Below are 27,425 nucleotides of genomic sequence, written 5' to 3'. Positions count from 1 at the left end.
ATTTAGTCCTTGAACTTTAATATATAACAATTTAGTCCTTGTATTTTAAAGTTGGTAACGATTTAATCCTTATCTAATTTTTTTTTTTTGCTAAGTTTATTGTATGTATAGATTGATAAACTAAAGAGAGACCAAATATGTTTATGAATTAGAAATATTAAATTGTTATATGATAAAATTTGACACTTAATTTTAATAAAAAAATTTTACGATAGGGACTGAATTGTTAAAAATTTTAAACTACAGGGGTTAAATCGTTATAAGTTAAAGTTCAGGAACTAAATTGTTATTTTAGAGGACTAAATCATTACAAACTGGAGTTCAGTGACTAGATTGTTACATTAGTGAAAGCACAAGGACCAAATGTGTTTTTTAACCAACTTTAAAACTTGGTTTGATGCTACGTGCATTTTCATATAATATTGAGAAAAATAAAATTAACGATTCTTTTTATTTTTGATATTTGTGAGTGTTCAGATGAATTTGTACCTACTTAAAATAATCTGATGGAAGAACCAAGTGACCTACCGCCAAAAATACACATAGAAAAAAAAACGGTTCATACAATTGCTACATAAACCAGCTCTATAATTTACTAAAAATTGCTAGACAAACCCTTATTTACTAAAAATGGCAACAAACACAATTATTATTACTATTTTTCACAGGTAGACAATTAAATAATAATACAATTAAACTTTAAAGTAATAGTTATTTAATTAATTTATATAAATAAATTTTATATTCTTAAACTTTTAAATCACATTTATCTATGATTTACAATAAATATAATTCATGGTAATTAATTATAAATGAAACGTTTTGAAAATTTAAAATTTAAAAAGGGAAAAAATATGAAAAAAAAAGAAGAAAAAGAAGAAGTTTTCCAAAGATGGCAGTTTTTTTTAATATATTATAGGATGTGGGTTTGCTAATCTTAAATATTAATGATTTGCAAATCTTGTAAACTTAAAAAAAAAAAAATTGAAAGAATATTTTTACAAATCATAAATTTAACCCACGAATCACAATCAGCTTGGACGAACTCAAATTTTTTTTTTTATCATTTATTATTTTGTACAAACAAAATGCAGAATATATAAATTTAGACTTCTTAATCTGATCCCAAGTTTAACAAATTACTTATTAAAATCAAAAGTTAGTATTGGACACTAAACTAGGTTGAAACTTTTTTCGAAAGTTCATATGTTAGCTTTTCATTTTAATTTATTTATTTCCAAGTTCTATGGATTCATTAAAAAGAAAATGTCTGACTCAACTTTTATTTTTTTTAAAAAAAAGTGATTTATTTAATACAAAATTAAATTTTTGTAAATTTCCATAATTTATATAAAAAGAGACATAATAGGTTAGAACATTAGACATAATGAAACGCTCCAGGCCAAGGATTCGAAATCTAGACTCACCCTAATTATCGTGGCATTCCTCTACATCCGCTGTGATCTGGCTACATCACCGTATAGTTCTGAACTACTTGGAAGAGTGTAGATTATCCCACCTAACTGGAGATTGCTCCAAGTCAAACACATTTAACTTTGAAATTCTTACGATCGAGTTACCGAAAAGGAAGGTGCATTTTGTTAGTATAAGTAGTGACTATTAATTTTTTAAGTATTTATTGATTATTCTTTCCATGATCTCAGAATTCTTCTCGTTACTCGAGCGTCACATGCCCACGCTTGGTTCGTCCCCAAATCACAACGTAATGGTGGAGTTTTCGCTCTGCTACCATTTGTAACGTCCTAGACTCTAGATCAGGGCCAAATTCGAATTCCGAATCCTGGACTTGGGCATTACACATAAAATTAAAAGTTAGGTCAATAGTTGTAAAATGGGAGATAAAACCATCTACTTTTTAGGATCATAATAAAGGTGTCCTATCTATTTATGCTCGAATTGACTTCAAAGTTTAGCAGCTCATTTTATTTTATTCTATTTTTGAGTTAAAAAATATACCAGGGTAGAGATTCGAACATTATCCAAATATAAGGTATAACATTAAAAGTTCAAAAACTTACCTTTTCTTTTTGAAAACTTTAAAAGGTTTAAATGTTTGACAAAAAAGAGAACTACAAAAAGATAATTCTTTTTTTTTTAAATGAACTATTAATCTTTTAACACCGATCAAGATAGAGATACGTCCTCACCTAGACCGAATCACTTTTCTTTTATTGTTTAATTCAAAGTGTAAAAGTGGAGATTCGAGACTCAAGAATACATGTTGAACTAACAAGGTTAAAATTTCACGGACTTAATTTTTTCAAAATTAGAGACTTGAACTAAACTTATAATTATAATTTAACCGGGATGAAACCGGCACATTTAAAAAGATTTAACCCCAACTTAGCAAAGAAATTAAAATAGTAATTCAACCCACATTAATTGCTAATGTCCCCAAAAAGAATGATTTTATGTGGTTGACAAAGTCCCCTCAAGACTTGGCTAAAGTTTCTGCTCCGCCATTTCCACAGTTCATCACAAGTTGAATCTGAAAGCGACCTCCATTAATGCGCGTTCATCTCGATTTCACACTTCGATCAAGCTTCACCAACGACGAATCCTAAGTACCTTCCGCCAATTCTTCTCCCGCAAACCCATCTCAATTTCTCCTCAATTCTGCAATCTTACTCTTCCGATCGATCTTGTTCCGAATGGCGGCCCTCAAAGTCGTTGGAAGCCCCGTTTCCACAGCTACAGCGAGGGTTCTCGCTTGTCTCTACGAAATGGAGCTCGAATACGAGCTCGTTAATGTAGACATGAAAAAGGGCGAACATAAGCAGGAGCCCTTCCTCTCCATCAACGTAAGTAGTCGGAAATCATGGCACGATTGATGATGTTGTCGATTTTCCTTTTTCTGAATGCGTTTTGATTGAATTTCTGCAGCCGTTTGGGCAAGTTCCCGGGTTTCAACACGGAGATCTAACGATTTTCGGTAATTACCCTTCCATTACACTCTCAAAATATTGTTTGCGCACAAGATGTTTGATAAATTTCCGCTATCAAAATGTTGTTCGCCCACAAGGTGTTTGATAAAATTCCGAAATAAGCTCTACTGCATTCAAGGTGTTTGACAAAATTCCTCTGCAGAATCGAGGGCCATCACTCAATACCTGGTCCGCAACTTCGGCGGGAAGGGAACCAAGTTGGTACCCGACGACCCAAAGAAAGCGGCGCTGGTGTCAACGTGGGTGGAAGTGGAGGGCCACCACTACGACCCACCGGCGGTGGCGCTATCGTACGAGTATCTGGTGAAGCCAATATTCGGGTACGGCGAGACAGATCCGGCGGTGGTGGCGGAGCACGAAGGGAAGCTGGGCAAAGTTCTGGACATCTACGAGAAACAGCTGGGGAAATCCAAGTTCTTGGGTGGCGACCAGTTCAGCCTGGCGGATCTGCACCACATGCCCAACATCTGCTACTTGCTGATGACGCCGACGAAGAAGCTGTACGAGGCGCGGCCTAAAGTTAACGCTTGGGTGGCCGACATCCTCGCCAGGCCTTCGTGGGCCAAGGTTGTTGCTCTGCGCAACCAAAGCCAGAAGTGAGTGATTTGGTTTTTGTTTTGCTGTGGGCTTAGTGGTAAGAATTAAGAAATAAATCCTTTGGTTATTTTAGCTTAAGCTTCGGTGTTCTTGGAGTAGTTTGTTCTTTTTTGTTTTTGTTTTTTTGGAAATTGTTGACTTCGATAACAAAGTTCCATATCTATAAAATAAAGTTATGAATATGATTGCCTTAATTTTGGTTTTCTTGGGTTAATATATCATTTAGTTCATAATATTGAGTTTTTGTCATATGTGATGTAATAGCGTGAGGTTGAAGTTGAAGATTCAAACTTTTGCTTTTTAGAACAGATGATCTTAGTTAAACCGGAGATTACGGAATTAGTTCAATATCTTTAATTTGATTAATTATATCCTTTATGTTGATTGATGTTAATTTTACATCTAAAAATATGCCACATAAATCATAAAAACGAAAAAGACAAAAAAAAAAAAAAACCACATCAGATTCCAAAGCATTAGCCCTTAACGATGGAAAGATTATTCTCAGTTTAAGAACGAAAAATGTGAATTAATCCATTAATTAAGGTCTCTTTGAGGTTTATTTCTAGTAAAATTATGAGAATTGAGGGTTGTTTGTAGGTTGTATATAAAAGAATTTTGCTTTCCCTCCACGTGAATTCCCACTTTTATTTTTACCTCATTTTCCTTCAAATCTCTCTCCCTCGTTTCTCTTTTCTCCTTCTTTTTCTTCATCTTTATTTTTTTCTCCATTATAGTTCTCTCTTTCCTACAATTTTTTCCTTTAATTATTTTCTTTTAACTCTCCCACTCTTATCTCTTAATCTTCAGTGACGAATCGAGGCTTGAGATTTCAGGAAGCTTCACTTAAAATTTAGAAATCGTTCCCAATTTAACAGTCTCAAAATTCATAAATTATTTAAATTATTATTTTAATACATCATAATTGTTATTTACAATTTTTCATATTATGAAAACTAAATTAAAAATATATAAAATAAAAACAGTTGAATTATAAAAATTTGATGATTCATAGAGAAAGAAGAAAAAATATATTGGGACTATAATTTATAAAAAAAGACATTACCTTTATGTAATCACAACATATAAATTAAAAAAAAAACACACACATTGAAATTGTCTGCAACAATTACACCAAAGAGATGCTAAATGTATATGTATAAATTGAAATTTTTATATAATTAAAATTTTCAATTTTCTATAATTAATAACATACAAGCACAAATTCTATGATATTTTTCTTTTTTAAAAAATTAACATATTTATATAAATAAAATTTTCAAATTTAGGGGACATCAGCCTACTTGATATAATAACCCATCCATTTTCACCTTAAAGGTCTGAGTTCAAATCTCCGTCCAACATATTTGTACTCGAAAAACAAAAAGAAAGAAAATTATAAAACATAAGTCATAACAAGGGAAATAAACGTGTTCAACCTCCAGCATCCATCAAAAACCACACACACACACAAAATTATGATTCTATCGACCGAAATCAAAGTCAGTGATGCTGGTTTTATGCTAAAACCGACACCAACCAACCGATGTGCACCCCTAATATGGACCAAAAATAAAAGGTTCATATCTATATGCATAAGAAGAAAACCAACTTCACATTTAACGTTCATAACATAATATGCATAATTTCCAAGCAGATTCAATTACCTGCAAACCAATTCTACGCAAGATGGTGACAGTTCTAAAAACAACAGTGAATTAATAGACAAAATCCCAATTCATAGCATCAAATTCAGAACTACACAACCACCAATCCTTGATACATGTGATACACAGCAAGTGACAAACAGAGCTCTCACAAAACGAAAAAGACAGACCAGAGAACACAGCCTTTTATTCAAGTTTTGAATATATGATCATCACCCATCTAGTGAAGAACTCACCTGCCATGCCAAGGGCAGGCTCTATTGGGTGCGCAGAGCAAGCACCTTGGCCCAAGCTGGCCTGGCCATGATATCAGCCACCCAGGCATTGACATGGGGGCGAGCTTCGAACAGTTTCTTGGACCGTGTCCCCATCAAGTAGTCTAAAGTAGGGAGATGGTGCAGGTCAGCCAAAGTGAAGGACTCACCAGCCAAGTACGTGGACTGAGCCAGCTTCTTCTCATAGATATCAAGAACTTTGCCTAACTCAGCTTCACCTTTCTCAGCCACAGCAGCATCTGCCTCACCCAAACCCAACATTGGCTTTAAGCAGAGCTCCCAAATCACTTTCATGGCTGCTTGGTCAAAATGGTGGCTCTCCACCTCAACCCACGTTAATATGGCCCCCATTTTCTTGGGGTCTTGGGAAATCAATTGGGTTCCATTAGTAGCATAATTTGCCGAGATGTACTGCGTGATTGCCCTGGATTCTACACACAGGCAAATTATCAAACACCTTGTGTGCAAAGACAAACAACCACGATTTCTCTAGAAATTTAAAGTAAGAGACAAATAAATTTTTACCAAAAAGCGAGAAATCTCCATCTTGGAACCCAGGAATTTGACCAAACGGCTGCCAAATCAACCAACCAACCAACCAAAGTGAAAACCACACGAAAATTAACGCAAGCTAGGGCATCGAAAGTTTCAAACTTACATTGAGTGAGAGAAAGGGCTCTTTCTTATGTTCCTCTTCGTGCATTTTGACATTAACGAGCTCGAATTGAAGCTCCTTCTCGTACAGACAAGCTAGAACCCTACAGGTGGCTGTGGAAATGGGGATTCCGTGGACTTTGATGCTGCTCGCCATTGACACCGACAAGAAATTGATGGATTGATGGCGAAGATTGTAACAGAGATTGGAAATGGTGCGAATTTATACAGAAAAAGAGACGGGGGAACGAATCTGAGCGATGGGTGGCGGTAGTTGAGACAGAAGAACGAATTTGGTTTTGGTTACATAAGAAATTCTTTAATGGAAACGTGAATTGTGGCCCGATTCCCACCTACTACGGTTTCAAAGAAGAACACTCGAAATTATTATATAATTAATCATAGGTTTAATGAATGGAGGGTTTTCTCAAAAAAAAAACTTTTTTTTTTCCTTTTTTAATAAGGTTGGTGAGTACCGAGTCAATTTGTGGGTGCTTGTTTCCCTGTTTTCAAAACGAAGAGTATGATTTATTAATACAAATCCATGTTTAATTTTATAAACCCAAATTTGTTACACTAAATACTATTCCGCTCACGCAGTTACTACAATAATTTATCACTACTCTCTAAGTTGCTACAATATTTTATCATTAATATTTTACATTGCTACATTATATATTTTATCTTTAATCGATCTTCTAAAATTTATTAACTTTTTAATAAAATATATTAACCGAATTGGAAAATTAATTAATTATAATTTTAATAATAAATAAGTAAATAAATTTAATTAAAATTGCAAGTAATAATTATTAATTCATATATCGACAAAAATTGTAAACTTTATGAGCGAAAGCTAAAATTGAAAAATGAAGAAATTAGTCAAATCAAAGGAATTCGATGGGTTGGAACCATAACAGTAACTTAATCTAATTTTCTTCAACTTTGACAAAAACCAACATAACCATTTCATTTATAGAGGTTATAAATTTCATGTTATAGATAAATTAGCCAAAAACGAGCATAACTCAATGGTAATTGGCATATATTTCCAACAAAGAAGTTGTAAATTCGATCATTCATCCCCACATGTTATACTAAAATGACAATCAAATAGAAAGCTCGAAGGGCCATATTCTAGGAGCATATGTGATTGAAGTTTAAATTAGTACTTCTTGAAACTAGAATTGAATTGAGTTTAGTAAAATACATAGAGAACATTTGGTTCAAGGTTTTAAAAGATACTCATAGGTTCAGATGTCTGGAAATCAAATATAACTGTATGATAATGTTATCATATTTTCATGAGAATAAATGATGTCTATTTTTAGTGTCACCTCGTAATATTATCAGATTTGAATATATATATATATATATATATATATATATATATATTTGTACTCCGTTTTTGTGTGATTGCTTATTTTATGTTATTATAAAGCATCAACCTAATTAAAATTGGAAATTTAATTTACAATAGTTAATTTTAAATATAAATATTTCTAAACATTTTTGTAAATTTTTTTATAATACAAACGCGATTATCTGAAATTCCGAAGGTTTAAAATTTTAGACATTTCCGTGCATCTGCCCTCCTAATAAAACAAACCCGCCAAATTGTTAAGTTATGCTTGACCGAAAGTCTTCATTTTCTAAACTTTTTGTCTATTCAGTTATGGTTTTATGTGAGATCAGCTTTGGCATTTTTTTCCTTTATTTTATTTTATTTTTTATCCAGTGTTTTGAAAAATATGGTTTATTTTAACAGCTAAGAAAAAGTCAATCTATCTGACGGTTTTACCATGTCAACTCATTGAAAGCTTTTGGGAGATTTTGGTTACAATATATGAAAGGGTTTGACGTTTCAACAAAACAGAGAGATGCCACAGAGAGACCAATTGTTTTTTTCTAATTTTTATATGCAAAAACAAAAAAAAAAAACTATATTTTCTTTAGCATGGTACTGGGGCGAAGATCCGAACTCTTATCTACCAAGAAAGTTATTAATGTTATAATTTATTGAGTTATGCTCAAGAAAATAAATATGAGTAAGACTAATTTGAAATAAGAAGCTAAATCAGGTAAAAGAGTATTTACATATGCGAATACAGTTTCTTCATAGTGAAAGAAGTAATGAAAGGCAAACCCTCGATCAAATTACCTTTGTTGTTGTCTGTATAGTTTTATGGAGCAGAGATCTATATCATTGAAAATGTGGCAGTTTCTGTATTCACAAAATTCAATCGACGACTTCGAAAACGATTCATAAACATCTTCCAACCTCAATCCTTCTTCAGTCGTCTCTCTCATAATACCTCTCACTTCCTCAACCTCACCCCATCTCTGCAAGAATATTAGACAACACAACATAATATGCACCATTCTCTGGCTCGATTTCAACAAGCTTCCTTGCTGCAAACTCGCTCACTTCCAAGCTCCCATTAGCCCTACCACCAACTAACAAAGACCCCCACATTGCTTTGGTAGCATCAAAGGACATCTTTTATCAACACAAAAGCTTCCTCAATACACCCTGAACGTGCCAAGAGATCTACCATACATGAATAATGTTTGATTTCGGGAGAAAACCCGTAGCTCCCATCGACCAAGGCTCGAAAGATCTCCCTGCCCTTGTCCACCAATCTGGAGTGGCTACAAGCACAAAGCACTGCCACTAATGTCAGTTCATCAGCCTCAAATCCTTCTTCATCACTTCTCTTAAACCAGGCAATGACCTCCTCTCCACTCTTGGCCAAAGCTAGCCCTTTAATGAGTGCATTCCAAGTAAAGACATTAGTCTCTTTCATTGCCTGGAAAACAACCAACCCCTCCTTGATTCTCACACACTACCCATACATATCAATCAGAGAAGTCCCAAAATCACATCCACCCACCCCTTTCCTCCCGACTCTTGGTTGTTGAGTTTCCGAAACTCCAACGAGAAATTCTCTCTCTCGATCTTTCGGTTTCTCTTCCAATTATAAGACGGTTCTCACAAACTGAGTTATTAATATCTACAGGATAGCGAGGAAGACTTTTTGGTGGCGTTGGTGTCTACATTGAAGAGGTGTCTTCAAAGGTATGTATCACCAACTTCCTTCTTACTCGTACTTATGTCTTTTCTTTGTTGAAATTCTAAAACAAGATCGAAGCACACATGTTTGCACGCTTCTACTGCGGGATCCGATCCTTTCAACTACGACCCACCGACAGTGGCACTGTTGTAAGAGGATATGGTGAAGCCCATATTCGAGTACGGCGAGACAGATCCGACGGTGGTGGCGGAGCACGAATGGAAGCTGGGCAAAGTTCTAGACATCTACGAGAAACAGCTGGGGAAATCCAAGTACTTGGGTGGCGACCAGTTCAGCTTGGCTGCACCACATGTCCAACATCTGCTACCTGTTGATGACGCCGACGAAGAAGCGAGGCGCAGCCCAAAGTCAATGCTTGGGTGGTCGACATCCTCGCCAGGCCTTCATTGGCCAAGGTCGCACTACAATAATTTATTGCTTTCCCAACGAAATTTGTTTCAAAGTTAAAAAAGTCGTCGGTAGAAGTCAGTTTCTCCCGACGAAAATAAAATTATGGGGACAATTATGAGTTTTGCCGACGTTTTTTAATAAACGATGGGAGAATATCACTTATCCCCATCTTTTATTAAAAACTTTGAGAGAAGTAATTTTATCCTAAAGTTAGAAAAATATACTGTATCCCAACGTTTTATTAAAAAAGTTGCGAGAAATAATCTTATACCAACGATTTTACAAAAACGTTGAGATAAATTCGTCCATCGTTTTATTAAAAGCGTCGATATATATGTTATTTCCTCTAACGTTTTGCAACAAACGTTGGGAATATGAATTGATAAGTTTAAACATACAAAAATTACGCACTACATATTTCTTTTCTCCACATTTTTACAAAAACATTGGGAGAAGATCACTTATTCCTAACGTTTTTATGTTTCGTAACATTTTTAATAAAACGTCATGAGTTCCCCCATCGTTTTATAAAAACCGTCGATATATATGTTATTTCTTCTGACGTTTTGCAAACAAACGTTGGAAATATGGGTTGATAAGTTCAAACATACCAAAATTATGCACTAAATATTCCTACGTTTTAATTAGAACGTGGGGCAAAGATCCCTCCTTAGGTGAAGGTCACTTATCCCCACGTTTTACTAAAAACATTGAGAGAATTAATTTTATCCCAACGTTTTTGTAAAAAGGCTGGGATAACATAAAATATCCTAATGCTTTATTAAAAATGTTTCAATAAATAATCTTATCCAAACGTTTTTTTATAAAAACGTTGGGGCTATTATTTTTAAAATAATTTTGAAATTTAAAGTATTTTAAAAATTAGTTTTGAAAATAATTATATTTTAAAAAACAAAACTTTGAAAATCGCCGTAACATTCATCAATTTTTTGAATACTTATAATAATAAGAGTTACCCCTTGTAGCATTTTATTAAGATTTATTTTTATCAATGTACCAATTTATTAATTCAAAATTTTTTTTTTATAAATAAATAATGTTAGGTGTACGTATGGTGTGAAACTATAAAAAAATTATTATATTATTAATAACTTGTTTGATAACTATTACATTTTTTATTTTTACCGTCTTAAAATTAATCTTATAACTATTACTTTCACATTTGTGGTTAATAATTCTTCAATAACTTTTTTAAATCAAAACTAAATTAAGAAAATGAAAAAAGTAATATTCAAGAACTTATTTTTATTTCTAAAATTTCACTAAAATTTCAAATGTATTTGAAAAACATAGCAAATAATTTTTTTTGAGCAAACAAGCCTAATTTTTAAATTATATAATAGAAAAATAAAATAGTTTTCAAACTAATTTGTTTTAGAATTCCAAAAATATAATAATAATAATAATAATAATAATAATCTCCTTGGTGGTTTTCAGCGCAATCTTATTTTGTTTAAACAAATTTCAATCCGCGACTCCACCCGTCGATTTTTCCCTCTCTTCCTTCATCCCACTGTGGTCGCTCCCCACCAAAGTCGCCGCCGTCGCCGCATCCCGCAGAAACCACTGCCGCCGCCGCATCGTTTCTGGACGTTTCAGAGTCTCTGCAACGTTGCTCACCGTCCTCAGCCTCTTCGAACTTCTTTTACTTCTTCCAAGGTATGCCAAACACTCTGCTCTTTCCAATCTCTTATAATTTTCTTCTAATTCTTCAAAATGTTTGCTTCACTGGTTGCTCAATTTCCATGTTGAAGTTAGAAATTGTGTAAATGTCGATTTTGGTGGTGAAAGATGTGAGTTTTGGGATTCGGCATTGAAAATTTTCGTCTGTATTTCTTCTGCTTGGCTATTCTATTGTGCATTTATGAATTGGAAGTGCTGTTAAACCTAGCACATCAGTTTACCTTTTTTTTATGCATCGAAATGGTAAATTGTATTCGGGATTTAAATCCTAGATAGATGGTGCTTATTGAAATTTCTACTGGAAATTAGTGTTTGAATTCCCCAATTGAAAGTCTCAAAATTGAAATCAGTGAATTCGAATTCATTATTGTACGAATTCCTGAATTTGGATTCCGTTAGTTAGTGATCAGTATTGGAAATTGGGGATTGAGAATTCATGTTAGTCAGTGGTTGGTTTTGTTAAGAGAGCACATTAGGAGGTTATTGTCATTCTGATATTTTGTCTTTACTGATGTAAGTGAAGTGTATTTGCCTGCAATGCAAGAGAAACACAATGAAATAAAGCCATGATGGAAGCAGACAAGACTTCTGTTGAACATATCCCAATAAGGAATATATGAAATTAATTGATTCTAAAGTTAATGCTATATGAATGACGCTCAAGATCAAAAACTAATTTAATATTTAGACATTAATTAAGAATTATATTTTCACTAAACAATTTCCCAAAAAAGTAACTAAAAGCAAAAGGGCCGCTTGATGTCCTGAGATTTTATAAATTTTAGAATGACTTTCCTTTATAGGAAACTGATATCTATTAGAAAAAAAAAGTTTTCAAGGGTACTATGGTCATAGATACTACTGCCAGACATAAATTCTGAAGTAAAGAAATAGAAAAATGACTTCCAAATTAATCCAAAGAGATAATGTGTATTAGTTTATTTTGTCCAATAGGGTTATAATAGATAATAATGAACTCTTTGCTTGATTTACTTGTTGCAATGCACATACTTGGGGGCTTGGTACATGCACCTATAAACTGTACAACATTTTTGTGCCTGACTTTTCTGCAAGTCAACAATAAATGTTCATCAAAAGATTATTAACAAGGAACTCAACGTAAAGCTGAGTAGCTCAACCTCTCTACACATCACTAGAATAAGAAAGGGAGGAAAGACAGCAGAAACGAAAATGGAAGCAGTAGAAAATTTACTTTGAAGGCAGTTACTATCATAGAAGATCTTGGTAAAGCAACAAATTCACTTGATGTCACTCGTAGTTTATGGATAGAAGTGTTTAACAGCATTAATTATAACAAGCATCAAATATTCTGCCAATTATTTACTTTCCTCCATTTCATAGTCCGTATATAAAGTTATAAAATATCCCTTATATTCCATTGCTTCAGTTCCTTTCCAATCAACAACCCCAACCCCCTTATGGTCATAGACACTACCGCCAGATAAAGCTTCTGGGGAGGACCAACATGATAAAATAGATAAATAGAAGGAGGTTTTAGGAAAATTATAAGACTGTAGTTTGAGAGAGATGGTTGTTGAGTAATGGGGTGTTGAAGAAAAAACGCTTTGAAAGTTATCTATCAGTTCATTTGCCACAATCATTTACAGAAAAAATTGAAGGCAACAAAGAGGTGGCATTCATGATGTTATCGAAAAATAGAAGGAAAATGAATGATTCTTATTCTCTTAGTACCATCAATTATAGAATCTTACATGAGTTTGAGAATGACATTTTCCTATGCAATTTTATGGTTTGTGTACTTAATAGTTATGATTTCTATATTTAGTTTTGTGTTATGTTTTGGTTTCTTTTATATGGTCTTATATATCTTTTCTAAAGCTGCTTGTGATGGTTTGGTGTGAACACACAAAGCTATTGTAGCCTTCGCAAGCTACGAGCATTGAGGGGAGGTGGTTTGTGTACTTATTGTAGCCTCTATTAAGCATTGTAATTATTGTGTCTTTAGGGGAGGATTTTTATGGGGTTAATTATTTTTAATTTTGTTTGTCGTTGTGGTTGTGGTGAGAAATGTGATTTTTGTTAGCTATGTTTTATGTTATATGTTTGTTGGTGCGAAATTTGTTTTTGTTAGCTATGTTTTATGTTTTATGTTGGTGGGTGCGGAATTTCTCTCTCTTAGCCATGTTTTATGTTTTTATCGAGCTTTTATTTTCACATATATATATAAAGTGGTGATTATTTTGGCTTATAAGTACTTTGTGCTTACATAAACTATATTTTTCAGGTTCTTTGGATTTGGCTACTATGAAGTGTTGTCATGTAGAGTTTTTGAAATGCATGAAACTTCTACTTAGGTTTATGTAGCTTTTGAAACATATTGAACGTGTAAATCCAAAAACTTTTGAAATATGTGAACCTGAATGATATTTTGGTATTTAATATATTTTGGTACTTGATATATTTTGGTATTCGATATTTTGGTATTTAATATTTTGGTATTTGACTTTCAAATCAGGTATCCCAAAAATGTCGAGATTGAAATTAGTGCATTTTATTTTAGAAAAAAATTAAATATATATTGCCAACCTTTTTTATAAAAACGTCGGTAAAACTATAAATATATTGACGTTTGCAAAATGTTGGCACTTGGCAGAATAGTAGATCTGCCGACATTTTTCAAAACATTGGGAGAATAGTAGATATGCCAACATTTTGGAAAACATTGGCAGATGAAAACTTTTGCCAACATTTTGAAAAACGTTGGCAGATTGAAACTTCTGCCAACGTTTTCATCACTTCAGCAACTTTTCTAACATTTCTCTAAAACATTGGAATAAGTTTCCATCTGCCAACGTGATCTGCCGATGTTTAGAAAAAGTTGGCAGAAAGTCAGCCCTACCAACGTTTTTTGAAGGTCGGAAAAAGTATGGTTCTGCCAACGTTTTTTAAAAAACGTTGGCAATGTGCTTTCCCAACACACTTTTGCAGACTTCTTTACCCACGAATATTTAATGTCGGGAGAAACTACTCCCAACACTTTTTTGCTCTTTTCCCAACGTTTTATAGCGTTGGGAAAAGTTCTAATTCTTGGAGTGATGGCCTTTGTTGTTGATGCTTATTAATCCCTCCAAGATTGCTAAGGCTTCTAGGTATTTGATACTTTTCTTTTCCCTTACAGTGATGTTGCCGACGTGACGAACCACCCATCCGAGCGCTCCCTAATTTTGATCATCGAACCAAGATGCGTCAAAATTCATTTCTAGGTATTGAGGGGAGGGGGGACCAATTTTCACAAGCTTTTGCTTTGATTGTACTTGTGGTTGGATCTGAATTGCACTTTATCATGCAATTGGTGTTTAATTTACTGCTATTGCCCTCTTGTGGTAGTTTGACCGAGGACTTGCCTTTCATTACTTCTTTCACTATGAGGGAACTGTGTTCGTATCTGTAAATACTCTCTTGTCGGAATCAATGGCGAGCAGCATCAAAGTCCACGGAATCCCCATTTCCACAGCCACCTGTAGGGTTCTAGCTTGTCTGTACGAGAAGGAGCTTCAATTCGAGCTCGTTAATGTCAAAATGCACGAAGAGGAACATAAGAAAGAGCCCTTCCTCTCACTCAATGTAAGTTTGAAACTTTCGATGCCCTAGCTTGCGTTAATTTTTGTGGGGTTTTCACTCGATGCCTGGTTTGGTTGGTTGGTTGATTTTGCAGCCGTTTGGTCAAATTCCTGGGTTCCAAAATGCACCTGTAGGGTTGGTTTTAACTTTTAAGAAAGACTTTTTCGTCTATGTAGAATCGAGCAGTGGAGCCATGGCCATGAAACCTTCTGCCGCACAATTGTGGGCTCAATCAAACAGAATCCTCTCTCTTCTTGCCGCTTCTCTTTCCCCAATTCACATCCCCCAAATTCAATCGCAACTCATCCTTCAAAACCTCCATTCCAGCACCGCCATAGCCCACCACTTCATAAACGCCTGCCACTTCCTTCGACTTCTCGATTCGGCTCTCCTCTTCTTCACCCATTTCCCCAATCCCCACGTCTTCGTCTTTAATTCCCTGATCAGAGCTTTCTCTCACTCCAAAATCCCCCACACCCCTCTTTCAATATACGCCCACATGAACAGAAACTCGATTCTTCCCAACAACTACACCTTCCCTTTCCTTCTCAAGTCCTTGTCTGACTTTAACGACCTTGTGGGTGGGCAATCTGTTCACACCCATGTTGTGAAATGGGGTTTTGTTTCTGATGTTTATGTGCAGAACTCATTGATGGATGTTTATGCGTCGTGTGGGAGAATGGGGCTCTGTAGGAAGGTGTTCGACGAAATGCCCCAGAGAGATGTTGTGTCTTGGACTGTTCTGATTATGGGGTACCGAGGTGGGTTGATGTTTGATGACGCTTTGGTTGCGTTTGAGCACATGCAATATGCGGGTGTCGAACCGAACTGCGTGACGATGGTGAATGCGTTGGCTGCGTGTGCAGGCTATGGAGCCATTGAAATGGGTGTTTGGATACACGAGTTTGTGAAGAGGAGAGGGTGGGAAGTGGATGTGATTTTGGGGACTTCTCTGATTGATATGTATGGGAAGTGTGGGAGAATCAAGGAGGGGTTGGTTGTTTTTCAGGCCATGAAAGAGAAGAATGTATTTACTTGGAATGCACTCATTAAAGGGCTAGCTTTGGCCAAGAGTGGAGAAGAGGCCATTGCCTGGTTTAAGAGAATGGATGAAGAAGGAGTTGAGGCTGATGAAGTGACATTAGTGGCAGTGCTTTGTGCTTGTAGCCACTCCGGATTGGTCAACAAGGGCAGGGAGATCTTTCGAGCCTTGGTCGATGGGAGCTATGGGTTTTCTCCCGGAATCAAACATTTTTCGTGTATGGTAGATCTCTTGGCGCGTTCAGGGTGTATTGAGGAGGCTTTTGTGTTGATAAAAGATATGCCCTTTGATGCCACAAAAGCAATGTGGGGGTCTTTGTTAGCTGGTGGCAGGGCTAATGGAAGCTTGGAAGTGAGCGAGTTTGCAGCAAGGAAGCTTGTTGAAATGGAGCCAGAGAATGGTGCATATTATGTTGTGTTGTCTAATATTCTTGCAGAGATGGGGAGATGGGGTGAGGTTGAGGAAGTGAGAGATATTATGAGAGAGAGAGGACTGAAGAAGGATTCGGGGTCGAGTTCTGTTGAGCTTCAAGAGGTTGGAAGATGTTTATGAATCGTTTTCAAAGTCGTAGATTGAATTTTGTGAATACAGAAACTGCCACATTTTCAATGATTTAGATCTCTGCTCCAGAAAGCTATACAGACAACAACAAAGGTAGTTTCATCGAGGGCTTGCCTTTCATTACTTCTTTCACTATGAGGGAACTGTGTTCGTATATGTAAATACTCTCTTGTTGGAATCAATGGCGAGCAGCATCAAAGTCCACAGAATCCCCATTTCCACAGCCACCTGCAGGGTTCTAGCTTGTCTGTACGAGAAGGAGCTTCAATTCCAGTTCGTTAATGTCAAAATGCACGAAGAGGAACATAAGAAAGAGCCCTTCCTCTCACTCAATGTAAGTTTGAAACTTCCAATGCCCTAGCTTATTTTCGTGGGGTTTTCACTCGATGCCTGATTGGTTGGTGGTTGATTTGGCAGCCGTTTGGTCAAATTCCTGGGTTCCAAGATGGAGATTTCTCGCTTTTTGGTAAAAAATTTGTTTGCCTCTACTTTAAATTTCTAGAGAAATCGTGGTAGTTTGTCTTTAGTTTGTCTTTTCACACAAGGCGTTTGATAATTTGCCTGTGTGTAGAATCCAGGGCAATCACGCAGTACATCTCGACAACTTATGCTACTAATGGAACCCAATTGATTTCCCAAGACCCCAAGAAAATGGTGGCCATATTAACGTGGGTTGAGGTGGAGAGCCACCATTTGGACCAAGCAGCCATGAAAGTGATTTGGGAGCTCTGCTTAAAGCCAATGTTGGGTTTGGGTGAGGCAGATGCTGCTGTGGCTGAGAAAGGTGAAGCTGAGTTAGGCAAAGTTCTTGATATCTATGAAAGAAGCTGCCTCAGTCCAAGTACTTGGCTGGTGAGTCCTTCACTTTGGCTGACCTGCACCATCTCCCTACTTTAGACTACTTGATGGGGACACGGTCCAAGAAACTGTTCGAAGCTCGCCCCCATGTCAATGCCTGGGTGGCTGATATCATGGCCAGGCCAGCTTGGGCCAAGGTGCTTGCTCTGCGCACCCAATAGAGCCTTGCCCTTGGGAGGTGAGTTTCTTCACTAGATGGGTGATCGCCATATCATCAGAACTTGAATAAAAGGCTGTGTTCTCTGGTCTGTCTTTTTTTTGTGTTGTGAGAGTTCTGTTTGTCACTTGCTGTGTATCACATGTATCAAAAATTGGTGGTTGTGTGGTTCTGAATTTGATGATATGATTTGAGATTTTGTCTTTTAATTCACTGTTGTTTTTAGAACTGTCACCATCTTGCGTAGAATTGGTTTGCAGGTAATTGAATCTGCTTGGAAATTCTTCATATTATGTTATGAACGTTAAATGTGAAGTTGGTTTTCTTCTTATCGATACAGATATGAACCTTTTATTTTTAGTACATATTAGGGGTGCATGTCGGTTGGCATTGGTTTTAGCAAACAACCAACGCCTCTGACTACTTCGATTTCGATCAATAGAATCATAATTTTTTTTTTTTTTTGGTTTTTGATGGATGCTGGAGGTTGAGCACGTTTTTTAGTACAACATGTGGGGTAGAGGTTGAGTTCGAGACAATTTGGGCTGAAATAGGTGTCAATTGAGCTATGTTTAGATTGCGGCAATTCTTTTGTTATTTTTATATAATTTGTGATTCTTATCTCAAGCAGGTTTGATGTCCCTAAGTTTGAAAATTTTATTTATATTAATATGTCAATTTTTTAAGAAAGAAAAGTATCATAGTATTTGTGATTCTATGTTATTTTGTATAGATAAATTGAAAATTTTCTTTGTATAAGAACTAGAATGTAGAAGAAAAGAAAGATAAAAGAAAAAAAAATAAGAAGAAAAGAGAAATAAGAGAGATAGATTTAAAGGAAAATAAGTAAAAATAAAAGTGAGAATTCAATTTGAGAAGCCTCAAAGCAACTTTGTTTTGTTTAGTACAATATGTTGGGGAGAAAATTCGAACTCACAACCTCTTGGTTGGAAGGATGTGTTAATTACTGTTGAGCTATGTTCGTTTTTACAATTATCAAAGAGACCTCGATTAATTGACAATTTTTTGTCTGGAATCTTATGTGGGTTTTTTTTTTCTTTGTCCTTTTTTGTCCTTAATGATTTATGTCTTTAATTAATGGTTGTTGATTTACACGTGGCATATTTTCGGATGTAAAATTAACATCAATCAACATAAAAGGGTATAATTAATCAAGTTAAGTATATTTAATTAATTGCTTTGTGCCACTTTTCACTTACATAGTGTAGAACACGACCCAATTCCATAATCTCCAGTGTTACTAAAATTTGAATTGCATCTACTATTTTTTTTAGTTCAAGTTCTAAATTCTCAACCCGATATTTTAACATCCATTCTTACCAATTGCATCTACTATTTCTTTTTAGTCTGAGTTCTAAATCCTCGTACCCTATATTTTAACATCCATTCTTACCACATCGTACTAAAAATGATGTGAGATCGTACTTAATTTTTCTCTTAAAATACTTCAAAAGTTCGAAACTATACCCACATACAGCAAAAACTCAATGATATGTTAACCCAAGAAACCCAAAGTAGGCAATCATATTCATAACTTTATTTTATAGTGTGGAACTCTGTTATCAAAGTCAACAATTTCCAACCAAAAAAAAAAAGAAATTATTAAAAACAATATAATAGGTAAAGATAATAATTAATATCTAAATAATTAATAAAAAGAATCTGCGCATTCAAGGAAATCCGTGGAAGGGTACTATGATACCACAACACTAGATGCGCCGTGCACATAAGTGAGAATGATGAATGCTATTTATGGAATAAAAAGTTTTAATTTTAATAATTTAATAATTTAATTTCAATTACAAATTTGATTTGTGTTATTTAAGCTGAGTTTTATTTTCACTTGGATGGTTTTAAAAGCTTCTATCTTGTGATCATTTTTAATTTACGGTTTTAAAAGTTTCAATTTAATATATATGATTTGAGTGAACTCTATTAACCATTCTGCAGTTACATCATACATGTTACTATTATATTGAAAATATTAGGAGTTTTCTATTTCTATGTAATCTATTTTTCTTTTCAAACTTGATTTTAGTATAGATTAATAAAAAGTAATTGTTCGGAGGAATTTCTGAGAAGTAAAACTCGAATTTAATGAATTTGATTTGTATTTATGTAGGTAAGTGTTACAACCTCTAATATATAATTCTCTTATGTTCTCTCTAGGATGTGAACTTTGATTTGAAGGTTGATGAGCCTTGTTCTCGAATTAATAATGTTAGCATCTTTTGCTTCTTGCTTGTTGAAGGATCTTTGGGTATCTGGCTTTAAGACTTCGCTTATGCAACTTGATGAAGTCTTCGACTATGCAGTTTGATGAAGTTCTTCAACTAACAACTTTGATGAAGTTCTTAGGCTTGTAGCTTTATGAAGTTCTTTGACTGTGTAGCTTGATGGAGTTTTCAGCTATGCAGCTTGATGAAAGTTCTTCGGTTGCGCAACTTAATGGAGTCTCTGGTTTGTTGCTTGACGAAATTCATCGATTATGTAGCTTGATAAAGTTTTTAGCTTACGGTAGATAAAGTTCTCTAGCTCGTAGCTTAATGAAGTCTTCAACTTGTTGCTTGTAGATGATTCTAAATGCTTGTGCATGCTCCGAGAGCCTTGAATCTAAATCCCCTTCAATCCTTCTTAATGCTACAAATAAAATGCGACATCTTCTATTTATAAAGTCTTAGTGGATCTTATATGAGTCTTCTCCTTATGACCTTAATGGGTATGAGTCAAATCTTCACATGGGGTCCAATTAGTCGATGTCATTGGACAGTCCTAAGAAAGACACATTGTATAATTTGATTTGACACTTTTAAAATTAATTTTAATACACATGTAAATTTGTTATTAGTCCTAAATATAATTGAAAAATAATGACGTGACACTTAATAAATTGACCAAATTTTATCATTCAACATTAACACATACTCTCAACATAACATGCACCATCTTTAATGAATAGTTAATAATTTGAGATTATATAGGCCAACATAAGCATAGCTCATCGATCTCACATCCCCAGAAGCTAACACAAAATTTATATCATACAAAATAGGTTATATTATACCAAATGTCCCTAAATTTTAGGGTAAATTTCAATAATACCCTTAAATTTTCAAACCTTTAACTTTATAAAAAAGATAAATTAATACTAAATATAACTTTATGTTTCTTTTTTAATTTTACAAAAGGCAAATATTACTATTTTTTTATTAAAAAAAAGAAAAACTAAAATAGAATTTGAGAAGAAAAAATAAACAAAAATTGCACATCCGGGGAATCGAATCCCGGTCAGTACCGTGGGAGGGTAATAAGATACCACTACACTAGATGTGCTGTATTTCGATTGAAAAAATTATTTGTTTATAAAACAATTTTAATTTAATTTATTTTTTTTAATAAACATTTCAATATTGATTCAACAGTAGTCATATTTTAAAAAACTTGTTGGGGAAGCAGGTAAAAACAGTTCTGCTTGTATTGTTTTAATGAGAAATTGATGTTTGGTTCGTTGGCTAACGTGCACGTTCCTCTAGCCTCCAATGACCCTCGAATCTTGGCTTCGAATTTTGACGCGTACAACATGTGGAATTTTATGTAACTCTACCAAAAACTTATAAATTAACGATAAAAAAACCAAATAATCTTATCTAGTTTTTGTATAAATTCCAAGTTTAAGGTACAATTTGATAAAAATTTAAAGTTCACGATAAAAAAACCAAATAATCTTATCTAGTTTTTGTATAAATTCCAAGTTTAAGGTACAATTTGATAAAAATTTAAAGTTCAGGATAAAATTCGATATATATTGACAACATATAGGATAAACTTTATTCCATAACGTTTATATGGATGTTGTACCCTTGACATTAAAATCTGGATCCGCCACTAACGAGAGGGGATTCAAGCGAATGGGAGAGGAGAGAGAAAAAGTTTGTTAGTTGTGTCTCTAATTGATTGAGTGATTTGAGAAATCAAGTAGCCATGCTCGTTTTCTCAAAACCTCTAAGCATTAATGTTAGAGGAAAGCGTGCACGACAAACGATATTATGTAACAAATTTTTGTTTTTAATTAATAACTGGTAAGTCTATCAAATTTTTCTTCTTTTTGACTTATCCAACTAACTAATTAGTGAAAAATCGACCTAGATCGAATAATGGTCTAAACCGATCGACTCGAAAGAGTAAGTTAGAGAAGTGTCGAGACCCTAGGTACAAAGGTTAGGGGTCGATACGACTCGAAGGAGTAAATCTTTGAGAAACAGGAAAACAAGCTAGTGAATTGAGGTGCGAGGTTGGGTTTGGCATGTAGGTTCATGCAGAGATAAGCACACAGGCTCAGAGCTCCTACAGCGCAACCAAAGCAAGACACCTTGAGAGAGCAAAGAGACAACCTCTTCTATGCTCGGTGCACTATTAAACCCATCCCTTGTAGCATCCTCATTGATAGTGAAAGTCGTGCTAAACAAAAAGTTTTCATGCATTGACTCAGCTGGATCTTGAAGAGGACATGGAGAATCTCATGGCATTAATGACTTAAACAAGGAGATTGTGGACTGACATCGGTTTGTTCGATTTCGATCAACCGATTCAATTTTTCAAAAACTTAAATAAACCTCTACTCATAACCACTTTTATGTATAGTTTAAGAAATTTAGTTAAAATATTTAAAAGGTAACCATCTATATATACATATATAATGATTAAAGTACAAGAATGTGTTTGTTGAAGGTAAAAGTTTGACCATTAATAAATATCACGTCACAATTTAAAATTATATTTATGATCGATCATAAAATCACACGTGTCATAAATTAATTTTAAAATCGACAAATCAAATTATGCCACGTGTCTTTCTTATGGTCATCCGATGACATCGACTAATTGAGCTGTCAACTCATAAGGAGATTTGGACGACTCGGACCCATCGACTAATTGCTCATGACCCATATAAGACCCACCAAAGGATTCAGAATGAGCCAGAAGAACTGGAGATTTAGAGCTCTCAGAGCATTCAGAATTGAAGACTCTTCTCCTCGTCAAGCTACCAACTGAAGAACTTTGTCAAACAACAAGTTGAAGACTTCATCAAACTGCGAATTTACCTAGCAAGCCAAAGACTTCATCAAGCTACAAGTAGAAGAACTTCACAAGCTATAAGCAGAAGAACTTCACAAGCTACAAACCGAAAAACTTTAACAAGCTACATAGCTGAAAAACTTTAACAAGCCAAAGAACTTCACAAGCTACAAGCTGAAAAACTTCATCAAGCTACAAGCCTAAGAACTTCATCAACAAGCCGAAGACTTAAAAAATTCTTCAACAATCTCAAAGCCGAAGACTTAAAAAATCCTTCAAAAAGGAGGAAGTTGAAGGAATCTAACCTTATTGATTCAAGAACCAGCTCAAGCCCTTGAATTAAAGCTTATATCCAAAAGAATTAATCAGAAAATTATACATTATAGATTGTAACATCATGTATATAAATACAAATACAAGTTTATACGGACTATTATGAATGATGAAAGTATGCAAGTTTTATTTACCTCTCAATGTTTAATATGGTATCAGATGAATTGATGAAAGAAATTTTAAGTCAGAATTATTTGTCATATATTTTATAGCGGTTTCTTCATCTCGCCATCCTTTTTTTTTTTTTTAACTTTCTTTCTTATCTGTCATGTCACACAACGATACAGTCAATCCCCTGCTAGCTTAACTAAATAAAAAAAATTTAAAATAATGTGGCCTAATTAAAAAGAATATAAAAATAATAGGAATTAAAACATATATTTAACATTAATTTAAACAATTTGGTCAAATAACTTTTATAAAATAATTTAACGTATATTATAGTAGTCGTCATCTTTTTATATAAAAAATATAAATTGCGCATCCGGGGAATCGAACCCCGGTCAGTACCGTGGGAGGGTACTATGATACCACTACACCAGATGCGCTACCAACAAATAAACTGCATTGTGTTATTATTAATATAATTTATTATGTACATAAACAACAAAGATATTTAATTCAATTTTAATAATTCAAAGTTTAAAATTACAAATTCGTTCCTATTATTCTAGTTTAATTTAGTTTTAATTTGATCTTTATAATTAAAAATATTTTAATTTAGTCTCTATATATTTTATTAGATCTCATGAACCATCTTACTACACAAAAACGTTCTTTTTAATATAATAATATGTGGAAATAGAGGTTCAAACTCATGACTTTTTAGTTAGGATTTATATTCAAGTTACAAAAACTTGATTTTAATATGGACTAATAAAATAATTACACATGCTTTTATAGGTAATATGCACCATATTTTAACGAATAGTTAACAAAGTTTCAATTTACTTTGTTTGTAGTTAGCACCATCTTGATGCTAAAAAAAATAAAAATAAAAATAGCACCATCTTTAATACGGTCATTTTCGTTTCTTTTTTTTTTCTTTTTATTTTTTTAGAATAATATATGAGAATAGGAATTTACTTTAGTTTTTTTTATTTGAATAACAACACAATTAAACCTTTTTAAGCATCTAACTATTAAAATGTCTAAAAACTTTAATATTTGCATATTTGTTAGAGGTTGGGATGGAGCCCATATGGAAATTAACAGCTACCCATATTCATATATTTTTAATAAATAAATAAATAAAATCTTAAACCATAAATCCTAAATTCTAGACTCTTAAATAAATAAAACCCATAAACCCCAAATTTTAAAGTCTAACCTAAATCTTTAAACCTTGAAAAATAATATACTCAAGAAAATTCAAAGAACAACGATCTAAAAATTAAATAACAATAAGTATATTGATTAGTTATTATATTTGTTTAATTATTTAGGAAAATATTATCATTTAATCATTAATGTTAATGTTTGCCTTAAATTACCACTATTTCCATTAGGGAAGAATATACTTTAAAATATAACAATAAATGTAATACAATGATATTTATCTGATTGTTCAGCAGTAATTGACATACACCTCCAACCAAGAAGTATACATGTAGCTTTCAATTCATCCATTATTATTATTATTTTGTAAGAGAATTAGTATATATAGACATTATCACATTAATTGAAAACAAAAGAAATAAATAAAATAATAAATTATTCATTTCTTCACCATTATTGATGTTTTTTGTCGAAAAGACCAATGTAAATGTTAGTCCAATTTTGAAGAATGAAGCTATTGGAAAAATTAAAAGAGAAGGTCGAAAATATAAATGAACATATTGAAAAAAAAAATTAAAAAAATATATATATATAGTGATCTTTAAATTCTGGTAAAAAAATTACAAAATAAGAAAAATAGAGAAAATAATTTGTTGGTGATTTATTTATCTACCTTTCTATTTTATCGTATTTTGTATAATACTAAATATAACTTTTCTGTTTCTTTTTTAATTTTACAAAAGGCAAATATTTAATATTTTTTATAACAAAAAGAAAAACTAAAATAGAATTTAGGAAGAAGAAAAAAGCATATTAGGCAAAAAAAAATATAAATTGCGCATCCGGGGAATCGAACCCCGGTCAGTACCGTGGGAGGGTACTATGATACCACTACACTAGATGCGCTATGCTTTAAATGTAATATATTTATATATTAAATTAATATTTTAAATTAAATATTTGAGTTTTTAGTTCCAATAATCTATAGGATGGGCTGTGAAAATAAAATGAGCCCAAGAAATCTAAATTTAATTAATTTATGATTAGTTTAGTAGATTTGGTGATTTGTAATTGGGAAATCCGTAGGTTTTAGTTTAAAAAACTTACATAGGTTGAAAATACTATCTAATATAAATAGCCTATTTATCAAGCATATGACTAAATTATCCAGAAAAAAAAAAGCATACGACAGCACAATTTCAACCCATAAAATAGTTGAGCGTTCTCTTGAAGTTTAGATTTTTTTTTTTTTTTTTTTTTACCTTTTTCTCTTTTGTATTGATTGATTTTTATTTTATTTTATTTTTTCTTACATACGAAGTTTCTCTTGCCATAGGAACATGGATGATTTAATCACCGACCATTATTTACTATTTCTAATACTCGAATATTTATATATGAACGAAATTTATCCCACCCACCGACTTAAGTTCTTTGGTTGAGTGGTCCTTTATTCATTCTTAACCTGACATTAAAGTGAAACTTTTAATGTTCAAGAATTTTTAGGAGGAGTGATTTTAGGAATAATTGATTTTGTGAAAGTGATTTTTATATATAATTTTTATAAAATTAAAAGTGATTTTGAATTATTAATATTTGAAATTCAAAGGTATTAGAGAGAGAAAAAAAATCTTAGTGAGATAAATTTTATAGAGTAAGGGATAAAAACTACAAACACATTTCAAAAAGAAATTGGCGCATCCAAGAAATCGAAGCATGATCGGGAGGGTACCAGGATACCACTACACCAGATGTTATAATTTTTTAATATAATTGAGCTCTTTTATCTATCAATGTTTACTTCACTACTTTTCTTTCTTTTTTTTTTTTTTTCCATGAATATCTCACAAATCGACGTCTCAATAATTCTCATCACCCGCTGATTTGGTCAATATAACTAAAATTTTTTTGAAAAGTGTGGATTACTTGAAAAATTTCCTATAAGTAAATATAACAAGCAACAATAAACAACTTCACACATATTCCTCAATTACTTGATTTTTTTCCTTAAGAAATACATATTCATGGATTTTTCATCTTTTTTTGTTCTAAACAAAAATAAAAATTTGTTTTGATTTCTTATTTGAATCATTGAAAAAGAGAATGACAAAAAAAAAATGCAAGTATGTCATATCGTAAGCCTTTTAACAAATTACTCAGATACGATAGATAATCAAGTCTTCTTTTAAATACATTGCATTAAAAGAAAAACTAAAATTAAAGGTTTCCTCAAACAATCTAACTAAATTATAAATAAAATAAAGAAAAAACACAAGATATTAATTAAAGGAGAAAAACATACGGATAAAGAATGCTCAAGTTTTTGTGAGAAAAAAGTTGGTAGAAAAAGTAAGAAAAAGCTATTTATATAGTTGCAGAAGACAAAAATTACAAAAACTTTTGAAATTTTTTATTAATTTATATTTAAAAATAAGTTATAATTTTTTAAATTAATTCATAAAAATAAAGAGTATTAAGAGAGATAAAATTAATTTGAAAAACGTGAGATATGTAAAAATTAAGAGAAAGCATTTTGAAAGAAAATGAGAACAAGATAGAGAGAGAAATGGGAGAAAGGGAAGGAGAGGATGAGAGGGAAAATTTTATATTTTAAGGAAAAATTATCCTTAATATAAATGATATTAGAGTATAACTAATTTAGTGTATGATTAGTTAGTTTCTTATTGTAGTTAGTTATTTGGTTTTGTTAGTTGTATATATATAAATGACCCTGTAATCATTTATGACTTAATGAGAAGTTAAACGTATTATTTCATTCTAATAAATGAAATTGTTTAAATTAAAACGATAAAATATGAAAAAATTTCTTAACTTGATAGGAGAAGTACCGCTCAAATGCGACTCCCTTTTTATATATAGTATAGATTTTCCATTCCTTTAATAACCATGAAACTTCAATTAATTTGTTATACGTTTAATTTAAAAAAAAAAATCATCAAATACTTAGGGTCTGAAGTGTCAATTTGATGTAATTTTGGTGTTAAGAGTTTTTTTTTTCTTTTTTTCCCAAGGCTCCTATTAAGGGTTTCATTCAACCTCGTTTGGCCAATTATGGCTTTTAATTTTTCATTATTGTTGGATTGTAAATTAGGATTTTTCTTTATGTTATTTGTTGTTTTGTCAATTG

At 33.0% G+C, this 27,425-nt stretch overlaps 4 protein-coding genes and 2 non-coding genes across 7 annotated transcripts; 3 read left to right on the top strand and 3 right to left on the bottom strand.

The window, feature by feature from the left end:
• The first annotated feature begins 2,434 nt into the window (after positions 1–2,434).
• Positions 2,435–3,757, top strand: LOC111019578 (glutathione S-transferase PARB). The gene is made up of 3 exons (XM_022295977.2): positions 2,435–2,822; positions 2,905–2,953; positions 3,109–3,757. The coding sequence occupies exons 1-3, from the start codon at positions 2,673–2,675 to the stop codon at positions 3,564–3,566; spliced, it is 657 nt and encodes a 218-aa protein (XP_022151669.2). The 5' UTR covers positions 2,435–2,672; the 3' UTR covers positions 3,567–3,757.
• A 1,524-nt stretch (positions 3,758–5,281) lies between these two features.
• On the bottom strand, positions 5,282–6,567 carry LOC111019568 (glutathione S-transferase PARB). Its single transcript, XM_022295965.2, has 3 exons — positions 6,164–6,567; positions 6,031–6,079; positions 5,282–5,936 (listed from the first exon to the last, which is right to left on the bottom strand). Exons 1-3 carry the CDS (start codon positions 6,314–6,316, stop codon positions 5,488–5,490), a joined length of 651 nt encoding a protein of 216 aa, XP_022151657.1. The 5' UTR covers positions 6,317–6,567; the 3' UTR covers positions 5,282–5,487.
• A 7,941-nt stretch (positions 6,568–14,508) lies between these two features.
• On the top strand, positions 14,509–16,753 carry LOC111018217 (pentatricopeptide repeat-containing protein At5g56310). 2 transcript variants are annotated; one of them, XM_022294227.2, is made up of 3 exons: positions 14,509–14,593; positions 14,718–14,954; positions 15,046–16,753. In XM_022294227.2, the coding sequence occupies exons 2-3, from the start codon at positions 14,802–14,804 to the stop codon at positions 16,543–16,545; spliced, it is 1,653 nt and encodes a 550-aa protein (XP_022149919.1). In that variant the 5' UTR covers positions 14,509–14,593; positions 14,718–14,801; the 3' UTR covers positions 16,546–16,753. The 2 variants fall into 2 exon arrangements, with proteins under 2 accessions (XP_022149919.1, XP_022149927.1); XM_022294235.2 differs by lacking the exon at positions 14,509–14,593 and having other exon boundaries at positions 14,813–14,954; positions 15,128–16,547.
• On the top strand, positions 16,736–17,778 carry LOC111018228 (glutathione S-transferase PARB). The gene is given in 4 exon segments (XM_022294248.2): positions 16,736–16,888; positions 16,972–17,020; positions 17,126–17,374; positions 17,377–17,778. Coding segments are annotated over 4 exon segments (648 nt in total). The 3' UTR covers positions 17,574–17,778.
• Positions 17,779–23,476: 5,698 nt separating this feature from the next.
• TRNAG-CCC (transfer RNA glycine (anticodon CCC)) lies at positions 23,477–23,547 on the bottom strand. The gene has a single exon. It is a non-coding gene; the product is annotated as a tRNA-Gly (tRNA).
• A 1,565-nt stretch (positions 23,548–25,112) lies between these two features.
• Positions 25,113–25,183, bottom strand: TRNAG-CCC (transfer RNA glycine (anticodon CCC)). Its single transcript has one exon. It is a non-coding gene; the product is annotated as a tRNA-Gly (tRNA).
• Between the last annotated feature and the right edge of the window lie 2,242 nt (positions 25,184–27,425).

Source organism: Momordica charantia (assembly GCF_013281855.1).
Source record: "Momordica charantia cultivar OHB3-1 chromosome 9 unlocalized genomic scaffold, Mcharantia_2.0 BLBB01000009.1, whole genome shotgun sequence".
NCBI lineage: Eukaryota > Viridiplantae > Streptophyta > Magnoliopsida > Cucurbitales > Cucurbitaceae > Momordica > Momordica charantia.
Note: the sequence above shows the minus strand (reverse complement) of the source record. Positions and strands in the feature narration are given on the sequence as shown.